Genomic DNA, 14,587 nt, shown 5'->3' with positions numbered 1-14,587 from the left:
CTGTAATTTTCCAAAAGTAGTTCCAGCTGTAATTCCAACAACAGGTCTACATTAATGCACTTGTTCTAATAAATGATCGTTCCTGTCGTAACAACAAACACCGGGACAAACCAGAAGGGCACTCTGTAGACTGTATACCTCCGCCAAGCCACATATGCAGATTTGCATCAAAATCTAATCAATTGTTCCTTGGCCCATGGCTCACCTTTCCGCAAAAGTTCATCAAAATCCATTCAGTACTTTTTGAGTTATGTTGGGAACAAACAAACAAACTGAAGCAAAATCATAACCTCCTCCTCCAGCAAAGCTGGCAGAGGTAATAATGAACAGGTTATTTAGCAAAGGAAATTATTATCTATACAGGACACTTTTTCCATGGAATAAAAACGTGTGTTCTGTTCCCTTCTAGCAGGTTTCATTCATTTGGTTTGATAGCATGCAATATTGTTAGCATATCGCTTATCCTACATGCATTACATCACTCTACCCAATGGAGAAAGAGCGTTGAATATGGTTTACGATATTGCACGGTTGTCAAGACAACATGATGTCACATGTCGGAGCTGATGTGAATAACCAGTGAGAATGTGCAGCAGAAAACTATCATTTCTTTGTTCGCTGGGAAAAAGAAAGACGCGTTGAACACCTGCAAGGCTCCCAAAAATTCATTAGATATTCTTCACGCATATTTACAAGAGAAAAACATACCAACGGACATCGAAAAACTGGAAAAGAGACACGTAGGAAATGTAAAACTTCCGTGCTTGTGAGTGACTGTGACAATTTGTAAACAAACATGGCCGCCAGGTTTGCTTTGTACAGAAAATACGGAAGATTTTGAGAGAATTTTGGCTGCCGGGTCGCTCCGTTGTGTGGAGCTGCTGATGCTGATTTTAAAAGCAACTCAGTAAATTCCACAGGGAAATGAATCCTTAAGTCTGAGTGAAAAATACTGTAGCGAGCGTGCAGCGTGGAAGAAGAGTCTGGAGACAGAAATCTTAGTTTCTTGGCTGTTAGCCTGTAGACTGAGATCTGCCCACTTCGTTTGCACAAACCCCACCCACTGTCGCTTTAGATTAGTGTCATTTCTCGGAAATTCATGAACTGAATGTCCTGTTGTATACGGATTTGAACAACCAAACATAACTCAGTGCTTTCACATTGTTATTTTTGTAAGATTCCATCAACGATATCCAATTTCAGTGAGTAAACAGGCACGGAGTCAGACTGGGGTTCCACGCGTGACGTCATGTGAGGTTAGCCCTGAGGCAAGGCTGCCTTTTTTGGGATCCGGACGCCGTAATTTATCAGTAGTTTTGTGCTTGATAATAAAATAGCAAATAATTTATATGATATTCCCCTGCTTTATTAATTCATTTTGGTCATTACTAACGATATAATATTCATTTTAAAGCATTACAATAAGGCATTGCATACACTTTAAAGGAACTGGGCTGTTTAGACAGGGTGAGAGGGGAGCTGTGGTGATTTATCTTTGTGGGATTTTGACCAAATCAGATCACAAAAATTTCATTCAGACCTCAGGGAACTGTGTCAACTTGTGGAAAAGGGCTAGGTCACCTTTATAAAAAAAAAAAAAATGTTGCCGTTAAAATGAACACTTTGATAATGTTGCCGCTGTGACATCCAATCAAATCAGTTCCTCTTGTTCCCTTGACTTTTTATAACAAAATACAATGAGATTTTATTTATAGATTTCACGTTAATTGAACAAATAATTAACTATCTGCCAGAGGTGGGCAGTAACGAAGTACATTTACTTGAGTACTGTACTTAAGTACACTTTGAGTATCTGTACTTTACTTGAGTATTTTTTTTTGAAACTTATGACTAACTTCACTACATTTGAAAGACAAATATTGTACTTTTTACTCCACTACATTTCTATCGAGTTACTCGTTACTATGAAGCCGCTCTGAAAGTGGGTGTTTTATTCTTTTCTTTTCTAAAACGTGATTGGTTTTTCACAGCTGACACTGAGACGGCCGATCAGTAATCACTAGGGTCACGTCTCGTCCATAGACTGGGTAAAATCAAGTTCAATGATTTCTCTGCAGCATTATTTAACACGATCAGTTGATGGCTGAATGGAAGGAGGCGGTTCTTCTGGGGAACGCATGCACTCATGGCCATACCTATTAATTCTCTTCCCCCCCCCAATCTGTCCCTCTGAGTTACATGTTGATCCTGGGATTGAGATGCTGGCCTCTTCTGCCCCTCGGACCTGCTTGATCCATCCTGGTGCCCTGTGTCTGGTCGGAGTTTTATCGCCCCGCTCCTGTGAAGGACGGCCCCATGAGGACAGTTGAGGGTTATACCTGTTAAAACTGTTAATATTATAGTCAGGCTGTCTGTTGTTGCCCAAATGAGGATGGGTTCCCTTTTGAGTCTGGTTCCTCTCGAGGTTTCTTCCTCATGTCGTCTGAGGGAGTTTTTCCTTGCCACCGTCGCCACAGGCTTGCTCATTGGGGATAGATTAGGGATAAAATTAGCTCATGTTTTAAGTCGTTCAAATTCTGTAAAGCTGCTTTGCGACAATGTTTATTGTTAAAAGCGCTGTACAAATAAACTTGATTTGATTTGATACCTAGAACCCATGTTTCAGTTTTCTGAAAGGATTAAAGATTCATTTCGTTTTAAATGTTTGTTTTGTGGGGGGCACGGTGGTGTAGTGGTTAGCGCTGTCGCCTCACAGCAAGAAGGTCCTGGGTTCGAGCCCCGTGGCTGGCGAGGGCCTTTCTGTGTGGAGTTTGCATGTTCTCTCCGTGTCCGCGTGGGTTTCCTCCGGGTGCTCCGGTTTCCCCCACAGTCCAAAGACATGCAGGTTAGGTTAACTGGTGACTCTAAATTGAGCGTAGGTGTGAATGTGAGTGTGAATGGTTGTCTGTGTCTATGTGTCAGCCCTGTGATGACCTGGCGACTTGTCCAGGGTGAACCCCGCCTTTCGCCCGTAGTCAGCTGGGATAGGCTCCAGCTCGCCTGCGACCCTGTAGAAGGATAAAGCGGCTAGAGATAATGAGATGAGATGTTTGTTTTGTTTGTCAAAAATGAACCACATCACAGCCTACAAAAACTCGCCGTCCAACCTGCGGGAGCATATTGAGGGATATAAACGTTTTATTCCAAGAGAAAGTTTGTAATGAAGTTGTCTGTGCTTTTAGAGCTAGCGATAACGTTGCAATAGCGATGCAGTCTGGTTAGTCACATGACTTTCTATGGATTTGCCCGCCAAGTTACCGTAGCCTTGTCCACGGCTAACACTTACACATAGCTAGTTAACTTGGACACTGTTAGTTAGCATGTAAAAACGGAGTTACGCTAACATGAATAATGCTAACTTATCTGAAGTCCTTTCAGAAATATGTTTTTGCATAATCTTGCCAAATAAACAGAATGTAGAAATCTTTCTTTTCTAGTAGCGTTAGCTACACAATATGATTTCGAGTTTGAAAAGAGTTTGCTAGCATGTCAGGTGGATCGTCACTGGCTAGCTAGCTTAACGTTAAACCACCATGATGCCACAGCATGTGTTCATTTTGTGAATTCACATTTCTGTCTTTGGTAACGGTGTTAGGTTTTGTAAGCGTTGTGGCAATAATACAACAATGCGTTGACAGAAAACGTACTTTTAATACTTAAGTATTTTTAAAAGCAAATACTTCAGTACTTTAACTTAAGTAAAAATGTGACTGTACAGCTTTCACTTGTATTGGAGTAACATTTAACCAGTGGGATCTGCACTTCGACTTGAGTAATGAAGTTGGGAACTTTCTCCACCTCTGCTATCTGGCTAATATCCCACATTACAAGTGTTTCTTGTGTGCTTCTGTGGGCGTTTGTTGAGCCTCTAGTGTTTAATGGCTACTTTCTCATCATCTTGTATGGTACTTGGTAATTAGTTTTGCTTGACGTTCTTCTTATTCCGTTAATTCTATGATACTCCATGTACAAACCTTCCTGCAACACTTGTCTTGTCAACATTTAGTTGCCATAGCTGAGCTGCTTCCTCTGTAATGTGACATCATTAAAGCAGCATTATGTGTTGAGAGATTGGCAAGAAAAAGAATAAACTCAAACACTCACTGAGGCCAGAGGTGTAGATGCCCTTCACTAGCTTCTTCATCCTCTGCAGAGAGCTCTGGTCCTGCTCCAGAGTCTGCAACACAAGAAATAAAGATCTGTATTAAAGCACAGCATCTACAACCTTCAGTGGGATTTAAATTGTGGCTCATTTTGATCAACAACAACTTTTTCGATGGAAAATCTAAGTCACCTTACCAGCACAACAACTGCTTTAAGAAACTTGTGTGAACTTGCAAAAAAAAAAAAAACAGCCCATTGTACCTTCTACTCATATTATAAGACACATCAGGAATTCGCAGTAGACCTGTAGAGTAGTGAGCACCTGCATTCCTATGCACCACTGCACAGAATGTGTAGGTTCACATCTCAACACCTTAAAATCAACACCTACAGTGGTGCTTGAAAGTTTGTGAACCCTTTAGAATTTTCTATATTTCTGCATAAATATGACCTAAAACATCATCAGATTTTCACACAAGTCCTAAAAGTAGATAAAGAGAACCCAGTTAAACAAATGAGACAAAAATATTATACTTGGTCATTTATTTATTGAGGAAAATGATCCAATATTACATATCTGTGAGTGGCAAAAGTATGTGAACCTCTAGGATTAGCAGTTAATTTGAAGGTGAAATTAGAGTCAGGTGTTTTCAATCAATGGGATGACAATCAGGTGTCAGTGGGCACCCTGTTTTATTTAAAGAACAGGGATCTATCAAAGTCTGATCTTCACAACACATGTTTGTGGAAGTGTATCATGGCACGAACAAAGGAGATTTCTGAGGACCTCAGAAAAAGCGTTGTTGATGCTCATCAGGCTGGAAAAGGTTACAAAACCATCTCTAAAGAGTTTGGACTCCACCAATCCACAGTCAGACAGATTGTGTACAAATGGAGGAAATTCAAGACCATTGTTACCCTCCCCAGGAGTGGTCGACCAACAAAGATCACTCAAAGAGCAAGGCGTGTAATAGTCGGTGAGGTCACAAAGGACCCCAGGGTAACTTCTAAGCAACTGAAGGCTTCTCTCACATTGGCTAATATTAATGTTCATGAGTCCACCATCAAGAGAACACTGAACAACAAATGGTGTGTATGGCAGGGTTGCAAGGAGAAAGCCACTGCTCTCCAAAAAGAACATTGCTACTCATCTGCAGTTTGCTAAAGATCATGTGGACAAGCCAGAAGGCTATTGGAAAAATGTTTTTGGATGGATGAGACGAAAATAGAACTTTCTGGTTTAAATGAGAAGCGTCATGTTTGGAGAAAGGAAAACACTGCATTCCAACATAAGAACCTTATCCCATCTGTGAAACATGGTGGTGGTAGTATCATGGTTTGGGCCTGTTTTGCTGCATCTGGGCCAGGACGGCTTGCCTTCATTGATGGAACAATGAATTCTGAATTATACCAGAGAATTCTAAAGGAAAATGTCAGGACATCTGTCCATGAACTGAATCTCAAGAGAAGGTGGGTCATGCAGCAAGACAACGACCCTAAGCACACAAGTCGTTCTACCAAAGAATGGTTAAAGAAGAATAAAGTTAATGTTTTGGAAAGGCCAAGTCAAAGTCCTGACCTTAATCCAATCAAAATGTTGTGGAAGGACCTGAAGCGAGCAGTTCATGTGAGGAAACCCACCAACATCCCAGAGTTGAAGCTGTTCTGTACGGAGGAATGGGCTAAAATTCCTCCAAGCCGGTGTGCAGGACTGATCAACAGTTACCGCAAACGTTTAGTTGCAGTTATTGCTGCACAAGGGGGTCACACCAGATACTGAAAGCAAAGGTTCACATACTTTTGCCACTCACAGATATGTACTATTGGATCATTTTCCTCAATAAATAAATGACCAAGTATAATATTTTTGTCTCATTTGTTTAACTGGGTTCTCTTTATCTACTTTTAGGACTTGTGTGAAAAGCTGATGATGTTTTAGGTCATATTTATACAGAAATATAGAAAATTCTAAAGGGTTCACAAACTTTCAAGCACCACTGTAGCTGCTGAGTTTGATGCAAATCAGACAAGTTTAAAAATGATTCAGAAATGTGTCGAGTGTTGGGATTGAATAACAGACTCCAAATGTATCGCTCAGCACACAGACCAACAAATATGTTTTTAAAAAATAGTCGATGGAGCCCAAAGACAGGAGAAATGGGAGGCTAAGGATGTTATTTATATATTGTATTATAATGAGCTCCACTCTTCTGGGAAGGGTTTCCACTAGAGTTTGGAGTGTAGCTGTGGGAACGTTTTCATTCAGCCACAAGAGCGTTCGTGAGATCAGGCACTGGTGTTGGTGAGGAGGTCTGGGGTTCAGTCGGTGTTCCAGTTCATCCCAAAAGTGTTCGGTAGGGTTGAGGTCAGGGTTCTGTGCAGAACAGAGTTCTTCCACTCCAACCTTGGTAAACCATGTCTTCATGGAGCTCACTTTGTGCAAGATTCTTCTCGACTCTGTTCAACTGTAAATCTAGTGTTGTGTTAAAGGCTAAAGGGAGTCCGAATACCTCTTTAGAATAATTCTGTGCTAAAATAAACCTTCAGTAAGCTCAAACTAAAGAGGTTTATTTTAGCTTGATGGTGAACAGGGGCCCAAAATCAGGTCTCTCTTATTAGAGGCTGAAGTGGAGCCCAAATTTTATCTGTAACGGAGAGGCCAAGCTGTATCTGTACAAATATCTGAACTGTGCAAGTCTGGCTGGTATAAACCTGTATTAGGTCTGCTTTGCTATGTCAGTAACTAAGAAAAAGTGATGAATACTTCTTTGACTTTATTTTTCAAGGAAAAAAATGGAGAATATTTTTCAGAACCCAGCAGGAACGCTGTATTTGTGTGTAATTGTGGGCTTTCAATTTTGTAGTAACAGTTTGGGGAAGAACCACATATGGGTGTGATGGTCAGGTGTCCAGTCGACCACATACTTTTGGCCATATTGCAAACGCTGTATATGTTGCTTAGCAGTGGCGGCTGGTAGTCTTTCAAATAGGGGAGGCTGGTCGGTTACGATATTTCCAGATTTTAAAAGAAAAAAAACATCAATTTTGCCCATACTCTTGCCTCTGATCTGGCTGATTGTTGGCAGCGTCACAAACTGTGAAATAACAGGTTCTTTTGGCCCATTAGCCTACTGTCCAATATACATGATGGTGGTGTTGGGGGGGGTATATTTTAACATTTTATATTTTAAAATTGTGGCATGTTGTTTAAAAATTGATCATTATTGAAAGCAGCTCTTTGTCAGGAACCTCAGCAGTAACAGCAGAGTGTTCTGGAATAGGCACAAGCACTGACCTTGGGGAGCCAAACATAGAGCTGGGTGCCACACATTTCATTCAATGACACTTTCCCTATATTTTACTTATTTTGACTGAGAAATGTTTTACTGACAATTTTGATAACCCTTCACTTTTAATCCAGGTCTGTAGTGTGAAATGTTCTCGGCTGTGTTTTTGTTTAAAAATGTTTTCCAAATTGTAGCTGTGTTTAATTCATATCCAGAGAAATATATATTCCAATATAATATACTCAGCATAAACATTTTAAATAGATTCTATATTTTTGGTCCATCCATGACATATTACTAAAGTAGCCTATTTACTGTTGTTGATGTGGGTCACTTGCTGTTAGCCAATTCGCTTTCTCATACCAGGAGAGCTGAAAGGAACGAGTATTATTCCCTACCTTTTTCACCAAGTCAGTTTGAGGCGTTGCTCTACCCTGCTCTTTAATTTTAATTTTTTCCTCGAAAGGAAGACTGGCAAATGGCTTCACCAAAATTAAATCAGCAATGCTTGGCAACCGTGCGCAGCTTTCTTGCTAGCTGACTAGCCCCCTCAAGTTCAAGTTCAGTCACTCAAATAAATGAAATTTCTGGAACTAAGATAGCAAACTTGACAACACTATATTTACACTTTATTTACAATGAAAATATATACAAACTAAAAAAGCTGGTAGAAACCGTATGTAATGAATGAAATCGAAATGTAAGCTGATCTCTTACAATACACCACAGCACTTGCGAATCCGCATGGGACTGAACTGAGATTCACCGCTGCCTGTCTATATTTGAAACGAGCTGTCAATCAAAGAAAATATCCGGCCGCTTTCACCAATCACCAGTCTCCTCGCGGAAACTGCCATGTCCCTCCCACTGTGAGGCTGGGAGTCCGTGGGCGGGCGTTTTCGCAGTATTTGTCCAATAACCGTCTTGCATTTTGATATTGAAAGCGCATCGCTCCCAAATGCCACTGAAGTGCACTGAGGCTGGGCTGCATCGCGCTGTCATCTGGGGGAAAAACTCACGCACACATTAAAGTTATAAGGGAATGATTTCGCACTGTAGTGGGTTGAGCACATATATTTCTATGATTCTGGATCTGAAATAGCAATGTTATAAGGTCGGCTATAACATAAGCCTAGCGCAATTCATCCTACACGATGTTCGTCATTTTTAGAGGAGGCTGAGCCTCCCTCGCTGTCTTAGAGCAATCGCCCATGTTGCTTAGTTAGGAATCTAAGTTTTCGTTGATTGCATAATAAAATAAAGTTTAAATAAAGGTAAGCTTTGATGTCTCAAACATAGGTATCTAGAAGTCTTATTTTTAGTTGGAAATTAGTTTTTTTAGCTAAACTCCAACACCGCCGCGTTAATGCCTCAACCAACCACACATTTTCTCAATGACAATTACTTTTCTGCATTCTGTCGTCAACTACCAGCATTTAGGATACACCCTTAATCTACACCTTCCACCTCTTGAACTCTTCCTGGATATCCTACATAGTAATGTAGACAGGTGAGTCTGTGGAGTCATCAGTAATGTCCTCAGGGAAACACACTCATACCAGACAGATACAGAAACGCACACTTATACCAGACAGACACAGATTGAGAAAGCTACACCCACTGAGACGACGCCTTACACCTAAACTTACTTAACCGGTTTCAAATCTGCAGTCCATTACAAAACCACAAGACATCAAACCAGAGAAACATTACATTCACATTAGCAGCAATAAAGCAGCAGGTGAGCAGAGCAGAGCAACATACAGAGAAGATCTCCAGATCATGAAGCATTACATGAAAATACGCCTCAATGAGATCGTCACAAGTACCAAACACTGAACAGCGGGGTGAAAATTCACAGCTTTATCTATCTTTAACTTTATCTACAGGAATGCACAGAAAACTTTAGATCTTCTAAAAGGCTTTCTGAATGCGATATGTTTAGCAGACAAGCCTCAAATATCAAACTCAAGTCTTCAAATATAATATAACAAGAGTCATCAGATGACAGATCCCCCCGCCGCCCGCCCGCCCGCCTGAAACCCCACTCCAAACTTTTCCAAGTTGAACTGGTTGCCATGGAAATACAGAAAAAAAAAAAAAAATCACAGAAATCCCAAAATGTCAAAAGGCACGACTCCTCTAGTCACTTAACATAACTGTCAGGTTTTGAGAAAAAATTCCAGATAGTTTTTGAGTTATGCTCCGGAAACTACAGATGGACGGACGGAGCGATAGCTAGAACCCCTCGCATTACAGGCCGGGGGATAAAAACATAATGTTTGCCATATTACCCCACTTTTACTTATGGAAACATGTGATTTTCTCTATTTTATAAATAATTAAGTATTATAAATTTCTTGGACCAATTATGTGGCACTGTTGTTTGATCCAAAAAAAAAAAAAGGGGGGAAGAAAATTGCATTACCAAATAAATGCAACATTTATTTTCCTATTCTTTATCAACTTGAATGTTGAATGTTTTAAAAAAAAACAACTTTTATTTAATTTTCTTCATAGCCAACAATGATTATTTACCAAAATTTGTAAAGGTTGGAGTTATATATATATATATATATATATATATATATATATATATATATATATACACACACACATATATATATACACACACATACACACACCGTGTGTGTGTGTGTGTATATATATATATATATATATATATATATATATATATATATATATATATACACACACACACAACCGTTCAAAAGTTTGGGGTCACCCAGACAATTTTGTGTTTTCCATGAAAAGTCACACTTTTATTTACCACCATAAGTTGTAAAATGAATAGAAAATATAGTCAAGACATTTTTCTGGCCATTTTGAGCATTTAATCGACCCCACAAATGTGATGCTCCAGAAACTCAATCTGCTCAAAGGAAGGTCAGTTTTATAGCTTCTCTAAAGAGCTCAACTGTTTTCAGCTGTGCTAACATGATTGTACAAGGGTTTTCTAATCATCCATTAGCCTTCTGAAGCAATGAGCAAACACATTGTACCATTAGAACACTGGAGTGAGAGTTGCTGGAAATGGGCCTCTATACACCTATGGAGATATTGCACCAAAAACCACACATTTGCAGCTAGAATAGTCATTTACCACATTAGCAATGTATAGAGTGGATTTCTGATTAGTTTAAAGTGATCTTCATTGAAAAGAACAGTGCTTTTCTTTCAAAAATAAGGACATTTCAAAGTGACCCCAAACTTTTGAACGGTAGTGTGTATATATACAGTGGTGCTTGAAAGTTTGTGAACCCTTTAGAATTTTCTATATTTCTGCATAAATATGACCTAAAACATCATCAGATTTTCACACAAGTCCTAAAAGTAGATAAAGAGAACCCAGTTAAACAAATGAGACAAAAATATTATACTTGGTCATTTATTTATTGAGGAAAATGATCCAATATTACATATCTGTGAGTGGCAAAAGTATGTGAACCTTTGCTTTCAGTATCTGGTGTGACCCCCTTGTGCAGCAATAACTGCAACTAAACATTTGCGGTAACTGTTGATCAGTCCTGCACACCGGCTTGGAGGAATTTTAGCCCGTTCCTCCGTACAGAACAGCTTCAACTCTGGGATGTTGGTGGGTTTCCTCACATGAACTGCTCGCTTCAGGTCCTTCCACAACATTTCCATTGGATTAAGGTCAGGACTTTGACTTGGCCATTCCAAAACATTAACTGCATTCTTGTTTAATCATTCTTTGGTAGAACGACTTGTGTGCTTAAGGTCGTTGTCTTGCTCCATGACCCACCTTCTCTTGAGATTCAGTTCATGGACAGATGTCCTGACATTTTCCTTTAGAATTCACTGGTATAATTCAGAATTCATTGTTCCATCAATGATGGCAAGCCGTCCTGGCCCAGATGCAACAAAACAGGCCCAAACCATGATACTACCACCACCATGTTTCACAGATGGGATAAGGTTCTTATGCTGGAATGCAGTGTTTTCTTTTCTCCAAACATGAGGCTTCTCATTTCAACCAAAATGTTCTATTTTGGTCTCATCCTTCACAAAACATTTTTCCAATAGCTGTCTGGCTTGTCCACATGATATTTAGCAAACTGCAGATGAGCAGCAATGTTCTTTTTGGAGAGCAGTGGCTTTCTCCTTGCAACCCTGCCATGCACACCATTGTTGTTCAGTGTTCTCCTGATGGTGGACTCATGAACATTAACATTAGCCAATGTGAGCGAGGCCTTCAGTTGCTTAGAAGTTACCCTGGGGTCCTTTGTGACCTCGCCGACTATTACACGCCTTGCTCTTGGAGTGATCTTTGTTGGTCGGCCACTCCTGGGGAGGGTAACAATGGTCTTGAATTTCCTCCATTTGTACACAATCTGTCTGACTGTGGATTGGTGGAGTCCAAACTCTTTAGAGATGGTTTTGTAACCTTTTCCAGCCTGATGAGCATCAACAATGCTGTTTCTGAGGTCCTCAGAAATCTCCTTTGTTCGTGCCATGATACACTTCCACAAACATGTGTTGTGAAGATCAGACTTTGATAGATCCCTGTTCTTTAAATAAAACAGGGTGCCCACTCACACCTGATTGTCATCCCATCGATTGAAAACACCTGACTCTAATTTCACCTTCAAATTAACTATTAATCCTAGAGGTTCACATACTTTTGCCACTCACAGATATGTAATATTGGATCATTTTCCTCAATAAATAAATGACCAAGTATAATATTTTTGTCTCATTTGTTTAACTGGGTTCTCTTTATCTACTTTTAGGACTTGTGTGAAAATCTGATGATGTTTTAGGTCATATTCATGCAGAAATATAGAAAATTCTAAAGGGTTCACAAACTTTCAAGCACCACTATATATATATATATATATATATATATATATATATATATATATATATATATATATGTTATTTACCAGCTGGGAGGTCCGTATGGTGAAAAAATCTTATTAAGAAAAAATAAATATATTATCAAAAAATAAATATATTATAAATATAAATATATTATAATAAATATATTATTTACCAGCTTAAGGTCAGTCTGGTGAAATACCGTGACCGAGGTCTTGAAAGTACTGAGCGAGGCCCTCTGGGCCGAGGTCAGTATTTAAGGCCGAGGTCACGGTATTTCACCAGACTGACCTTAAGCTGGTAAATAATATATTTATTTTTTCTTTACCAAATTCTAACAGAAAACGAGAGCGCCCGAAAGGGAAAACCGAGCCGAGCCGCCATTTTGAATCCTCATTCACGGCTGTAATGCAAATGGCTTCCTCCTCGGTATACAAGTGCACTTCCATGGCAGAAAAAAAAATACATTTTGCCACCTATGTCGTCCCCTATTTATACAAAATTGAGTTATTCAGGATTCAGCCATGTTTTTGCTCGGCTTTAGTAAATTACAGGTTTTTAGCTTTCTCCTGAAATGTTTTCTTTTATTTCTTCTTCCTCAGGGGAGTAAAACTCGCTTTCACTGTGAACACTGTCGTTATCACTATCCATGCTGTACAATTAATGCTATTCTCCTTAGAAATGCTGGCAAAAATTTATAAGATTTTTGATAATCTTATAAATCTTATAAAAAAAGATAAATGTTGACAAAAATTGCTACTATGTTTGTTGTTGTGAATGAGTGAGTCGCCAGAGGTCTATAACCGGGGTCCGTAACTGGGGTCCATATGGTAGGATACGGACCCGCTCGCCAGCCAATAAGAGCGCGGGATTTGTTGGAAACCGGACTGCGAAAAAAATAAAATCGCCCATTAATGAAAATATTCCTTTCATTAAAAATGAAAAAAGTTAAAAACAAAAAGACATCTATCTATACTACTAAAGGCTGTCTGTTCACCTGTAAACATACTCCATACTTCGCACATGGACTGGTGAAACCCCAGAGGGACCCAAGACAACAATTTAAATTTTCCAAAACATGGGATTAGTGCTAATCCAACACACTATTAATTTCCTGTAGGCTACATGCTCACGCTAACACACTGCACACAGCCTCGGTGGTGAATCCCCTCCCCCACTCACCTGGGAGTTTCGACAGTCACAATCGCTGCTCCTCGCCGAAGACCTCCGCTAGGGCTGAGTCTACGTCACTGAGGAGACGCAGGGAGCGAGTTACGTCATTTTGACAGAACACAGTGAAAACGTATCTATCGCATGCGTCCACTCAACTCTCCACGGGGCCATTCAGAGGAAATCAGGTTCATGGGCAAGAACTACTAATTTTCTTAATAAACTTATGAACATTTGTTCTTCCTCCATTTGCGTCTCTTTTCTTTATCTTTCAGCAGTCTGTAAAAAGAGAGCTCCGATTTCTTGTTAAATCTATTTGTATAGCAATCACACAACAGCTCTTTCCCAGTTTAGATCTGTTTTTTGTGTTTTCACAGCATTAGAGCTGTGTTACTTCCGCCTAGGGCGAAGTCACGTGCACTCCCACTATTGTCTAGACAGCACTCTGTTACAGCTATGTAAACAATACAATTACAGCAAGGAAAAATTAAAACATTACGCAGCCTGATGATAATCTCAATTCATTTTTTAAATTTCTTCCATTCAAATCATCATAAATTTGTATCATGATTTATTGTTACGCATGTGATAACGTTACATGCCGAGTAATCACCCAGATATAAATTCATTCATTCATTCATCTTGAGTAAGCACTTTATCCTGGTGGAATGTGGAGCCAGTTCCTGGAATGCACAAGCACACATTCGTAACATGGGGCAATTTAGTGTAGTCAGTTCACCTACTGGCATATTTTTGGGAGGAAACTGAAGAACCCAGAGGAAACTCTTCCAGGGTTCTAACTTGGCCTTTTCAGCGTATCGGTCTGATACGCAATGTTTCCTTACTGCTACGCCCACAATATTGCTGACACGCCTGTAAAAAGTTGCCGCTACACTAATAAAAAGACTTGTCAATCTTGAAAACGTGGTCTTTTGTTTAATTTTCTCTTGTTATCCCCATGTGCCGGTAACAGCGCTCCGCCATGCGAATGTTCTACATTTGGACATACTCCACTCCCCGTCCACGTCAGCGCCCAGTGCACAGCTGACCGAGTAGCTCCGTGTGCAGATGGTCACTGATCATGCTAGTCCAGTTTACCTCCTTCCTTACGCTGTGTTCGCGGTAAAGTGCCATCCGTAAAGTGTTAAGAGGCGCTTCCACGC

General features: G+C 39.9%; 1 protein-coding gene across 2 annotated transcripts in view; it reads right to left on the bottom strand.

Annotated features, from left to right (window-relative positions):
• Positions 1–14,587, bottom strand: part of asap3 (ArfGAP with SH3 domain, ankyrin repeat and PH domain 3) — a 112,639-nt gene that overhangs the window by 79,825 nt on the left and 18,227 nt on the right. For both annotated transcript variants that reach the window (XM_060934762.1, XM_060934761.1), the window contains exon 2: positions 4,105–4,177. In XM_060934762.1, the coding sequence (XP_060790745.1) occupies positions 4,105–4,177 (73 nt within the window). The remainder of the gene's footprint in view (positions 1–4,104; positions 4,178–14,587) is intronic.

The sequence above is a fragment of the Neoarius graeffei genome, chromosome 11, assembly GCF_027579695.1.
Source record: "Neoarius graeffei isolate fNeoGra1 chromosome 11, fNeoGra1.pri, whole genome shotgun sequence".
Classification (NCBI taxonomy): Eukaryota; Metazoa; Chordata; class Actinopteri; order Siluriformes; family Ariidae; genus Neoarius; species Neoarius graeffei.
Note: the sequence above shows the minus strand (reverse complement) of the source record. Positions and strands in the feature narration are given on the sequence as shown.